The sequence below is a fragment of the Euprymna scolopes genome, chromosome 19 (assembly GCF_053919585.1).
Source record: "Euprymna scolopes isolate OS-2025 chromosome 19, ASM5391958v1, whole genome shotgun sequence".
NCBI classification, from domain to species: domain Eukaryota; kingdom Metazoa; phylum Mollusca; class Cephalopoda; order Sepiida; family Sepiolidae; genus Euprymna; species Euprymna scolopes.
Genome location: NC_136500.1, coordinates 107460419 through 107465531, shown reverse-complemented (window position 1 = coordinate 107465531; position 5113 = coordinate 107460419). Strand labels below are relative to the sequence as shown.

At 29.1% G+C, this 5113-nt stretch overlaps 1 protein-coding gene across 1 annotated transcript; it reads left to right on the top strand.

The window, feature by feature from the left end:
• Window positions 1-3573: 3573 nt before the first annotated feature.
• Window positions 3574-3921, top strand: LOC145240296 (protein GVQW3-like). The gene has a single exon (XM_080103877.1). The coding sequence runs from the start codon at window positions 3574-3576 to the stop codon at window positions 3919-3921; it is 348 nt and encodes a 115-aa protein (XP_079960003.1).
• The last annotated feature ends 1192 nt before the right edge of the window (window positions 3922-5113 follow it).

The following is a 5113-nucleotide window of genomic DNA, read 5'->3' as shown; positions in this document are numbered from 1 at the left end:
ATTATTATTATTATTATTATCATTACTATTACAAGTAGCATAAAGGGCAAATAACTCTTATTTTATATTTATTACTCAGGGGATAAAAGATGAATAACCATTATCATTATTATTATTAATGGAACAAAGGAGAAACATTATTTCATAATAATTATTGATATAATAAAAGGTAATTAATTATTATTATGGATTAAAAATCAGTAATGTAATATATTATAAGTAACTATTATTACCAATATATATATATATATATATATATTCGTACGTGTGTATATAACACGCAAACTAACTAACAAATATCTACTTATAATAATTTAGTCATCACATTTAACATATTAGTCCAAGTAAAATATAAATGTTCGTCAATATCGTTAATGTTAGCTTAGTCTAATAACACTGGAGAGACATTAGCAATGAGACTATATCAATATATAAAATAAAGGTAGAGAAACAGAAAATATTTTTCATAAATGATAAGAAGAAACCAATAATAGAAAATGAACTAAAAGAAGAAAAGTGTAAAAAGAAAGGTGAAAAGACTAGACAATCATATATAAAGTCTTTGAGCAATTATATATTTTGAGCTCGGTAAACGCATAATATTAAGTAGTTGTTAAGTAGAATAAAAAAACTCATTTTCTTTAATACATGTGTTTGGAGGTATATACGTAAAACCTAGAAAAAGCATTAAACGACCAACATTTGAGAATAAGTCATTTATTTTGACACAAATGGGCTTATGCTATTGCATATGTGTTCAACTATATTTCTTATCAATCGTTTGTAGATTAAAATATCCGTGCGTGCGATCACTTTTGCATCAATTATACATTTATGAACAGACATATTTTTATGTAAGCGCTTTTAAATTGAGGCAGATTCTAAGCGTATTTCAATCGATTTATCAAACAAGAACACGTGCACAGTCACGCGGTTGCAGGTGTTGGTGCATTACTTATGTATTTTATCATTCATTTGATTGACCTGAAAAAAACTAAAGTTGTTCTCAACCTATTTTATTATGCATATCTAATTTGCTAGCATAATATCTGTTGTATGAGATTTACATGAGAGCGTATTAATTCTTAATGGGAATATTTGAGATATAAATAGCAATGTCGCTAGAAATCGCAACATTCTTACAAAATAGTTAATCCGTTTGTCAGCATTAGCTGACTGATGGCATGTCAACACTATAATGGGCCTCTCTAAAAACCGCTTTTTAATCGAAATTTATTATTTTCTCTGCAGTTTGTTTTAAATCGTAATAAATCTATTGGCTAATAATTTCTAGTGTATAGCAACATTCATTAAGGATATGCGCTTCTAAAATTATACACAAATCAAACCTAAATCCATTCATCCCATGCGACTTTTTTTTCATGCATTCCGATTAAGTTATGTTTTTCTTAGTATTAAATAGACCAAAGAGACAATGGGTTCTTTACCTAAACGGGTGCTTGTCTGAAAATGTGTCTTTAATGAAGTAAGGGTTGCAGAATCACAACCCTAAGCACTGCTTCAATCTAGGTGTAAAATGACTGGAGATAACGACGACAAACAAAAGAAAAAATGGTATAATTTAACACGTTTTTTTCCTCTTGAACTATTTTCTCTTCAAAGGTTAATATTTTATTTTATGTCTGCTATTCAACTCATAGAAAACGAGGACGCTTGTTTCTAGTAACACCGATGGACAGGTAATTTTGTTTCGAATACCCTAAAAAATGTTTTAATTCATAAATCTAGTATTTTACTATAAATTATATGTTGAAAATTTCATTATATTTTGTATAAAAGAGATATATCTTCATTTCTTCTCAAAAATAATATATCTACATAACACAGTGATGATTAGTTATAGTACAAATGATATGTTGCCGAACGGATAACATGGCAATATATTTTCCTCTGGAATTTTATTATTAGAATTTTAAAAATAATATTGGATCTGCGATCACATAGGACATGCATCTAAAGTAAAGACAATGTTCTACTTTATTGTATGCTATCTATACGTTGAAATTAAAAGATAAAACAAAAATGGTAAAATACGTAAAAGTATGTATTTAACATATAGGCGCATTCATACGTATCAACGGATTCTATATAAATCTCTCTCCCTTGTTTTCTTTATATATATATATATATATATATATATATATATATGTATATATATGTGTGTGTGTGTGTATGCTCATAATATGCATATAAATATTCAAATATCTACTTATATATATGTGTGTGTGTGTATGTGTATCTGAATGTGTGGGCCTATGTGTGTGTGTGTGTAATTTGCCGCGTGTGAAATCCATTTAGTACAAAGAGAAAGGGAAGTGAAACATCCCATATAAGACACGAATGAAAAATGTGTCCAAGAAGACTGGGTACAAAGACCGTAATAAAAGCAAATATTCCTTGTATAAATGATCCACCGTTTCCAGACATAACTTTTGACATCCTTACTCCGCTGTTAAGCGAGATGCCATTCCATTCTGTTCAAAAGTTACTACGTCTTTCAAAACGCTTATAAATCTCCAGTCGCAACATTGATAGAAACATTAAACGAATATAGAATGTTAGACGAAATGATAATAAAACGGTTGGGCTTTTATAACTGGAAATGCACTTTCCCGCTCCCCAGAGTCTTGGTCTTTTCGGTCAATCAAAAAGTGTTATATGTCTTATATTTAGGAGGTAATTACTGTGCCTAGCAAATAATAAACAGATTCTTTGGATACATTCGCTGTTTGTGCTTTTTATTTCACTTCTCAGTTAGATGGCTTTATGAGACAAAAAATTTAATAATAAAGTCAGCAAATATAAAAGCGGATCGAATTCAGTTGAAGACAGAGTAGGAAATCTACACTTTTTATAATAAATACCAATTTAAATATTTCACTTCCGGTTTCCTAACTTATGGTGAATTACTTTTTAGAGCTACGAAATACTCGTACAATATTTAAAAGATATATCCTTAAATACAATTCAATATCTTTTCAAATCTTAAAAATATTTTTGTAAAACGTCTCCGTTTAAGACATTTTTATTAAAACATTGTTTCATGTGTTTATACTTTTGTTAAAATGTACGTATAACAAAATTTTCTGTAAATAAAATTATGTTTTAGGCTGTTCTTGAGATTTTTGTAAATAACATTCTATTTTAAAATGAAAAATATAAAACTCAAAGTTTCTAATAAAGTTTTTTTTTATTTCAACAAGAAAACAAAATTACAACACAAAATTCCATGTCAATGCATAGAAAAACAATCATGAATATAATGTTTGTTATATTTTGATAGAAAAAAATAAGAAAACAATCAAAAGATATGATAATCATTGTAAGTGTGGAAGAATATGGCGGGAAAATACTTTACTGGTACAAACGTGTAAATGAATCTACAGGGTGGTCAAAAAGTCAGGTAACATGTTAAAGGCAGAAAAAACAATATGATCCATTATAATCTCTATTCGTTTAATATTATTTGTTTAAATATTTGAGTGTAATATATAAACTTTAATTTTAAATCTATGTGTTGTGTTATTTATATTCTTCTTTCTTTCAGGTATAATGGCCACCCAAAAGTTAACAACGCCGCAAAAGGTTGCTATTGTAAGATTGTACACTCAGTACAATAAAAATGCTGCTGAAACTGCTCGCCAGTTCTCTACATTGTTTCCTGGCTTTACTGTAACACGAAAACATGTAATTAAATTAAATAGGAAATTTGATGAAACCGGTTCTGTTGTTGACTTACCTCGGTCAGGAAGACCAAGAACCGGTCGGTCTGATGAGAATATTGCTACTGTCCAGGCAATTGTGGATGAAACCCCCAAAACATCATCACGAAATATGGCACGCCAATCAGAAATAAAAAGGGGAACAATTCTAAACATTTTGAAGAAAGATTTAAGTTAACAAAATAAACATATTTCATGTTTGTTTCATTTTATATTTCAATGTATGGTACTTAAATATACGTGTATTGCTAATATCGTTTTTCTTTAAAATGTTACCTGACTTTTTGACCACCCTGTAGTTGCATCTTGCCGAACATAAACTTGTATCCGGGCCATTCGTATCAAATAAATTAATAGTAAGGCACATTTTTCAATTCAACTGACCACATATCATGAAAGTTGTGTAGGCTTTAAGTTACAGAATTAAAAAGAAAAAAGAGTGTTAGGGATTTTCTCAAAACAACTTTTTCAGGTGTTCATGCAAGGATTTCTGTATAGTCTTTAATGTTCTATTCGGTAATTATGAGGATAGCCTTGCATGAAGAATCTACTCTTTTTGTATGCAGCGTTGGAGTTATGCCAATTGTTTCTTCTCTGAGGAATAAAGTTGGTTTATCGCATATTAGTAAAGTACTATTCTTTCTAAACTGAAAAACATGGTCAAATCTATTAAAATGAAGAAATCAAAATATTAATGACATAATCAATTACTCTAACATTTATTTTTTTAAATTAAAGAATTCAACTCTATTTCCCCCGAACAATGATAGGTAACAGGTCATTCTAGTATATTAAATATACATACTTGAATGTAGTAATGTCGAGATATTTTATGGTTTTTCATAATGTTTATTACGATTTATCATCATCTTTTTTGTTACTTTATAAAATTCATAGTCTTATCTACTTTTATGAAGATTTTCTAACATTTGTTGATGTTTGGATAGGATTGTGCAAGTGATTTTGAAAATTATCATTTTGGGTATGCACATTTGAATATTCCATGTTAATATCCCACTGCAAAAACAATACCATTTTAAGTAAATAAATGCCAAAATGTGACATTTTTTTAACAATGCATGTTTTTATAGAACAACGCTTCATACACGGCGTAAAGTCATTTAATATAACAAGTACGAAAAATGATTATTGCAAATCAAGGAGATGTCTATAGACTTTAATCTCGAAAATGGCAAAGCTATAGGTAGGAGGAAAACAGTCAGTCAGTCGGGAGAGAATTCCACAAGCCTGTATTCAATCATGATACTGCAATAGGCCACTGCATTACAATAAAATATCAAAACAGCGAATTTATTGAGATCACTAGACAAACGCAATAAAGAAAACAGTGAATATAATATACAATCCTG

What these genes read in the sequence shown, in the direction of transcription:
- LOC145240296 (XM_080103877.1), top strand. Translation starts at nt 3,574, where the DNA reads ATGGCCACCCAAAAGTTAACAACGCCGCAAAAGGTTGCTATTGTAAGA.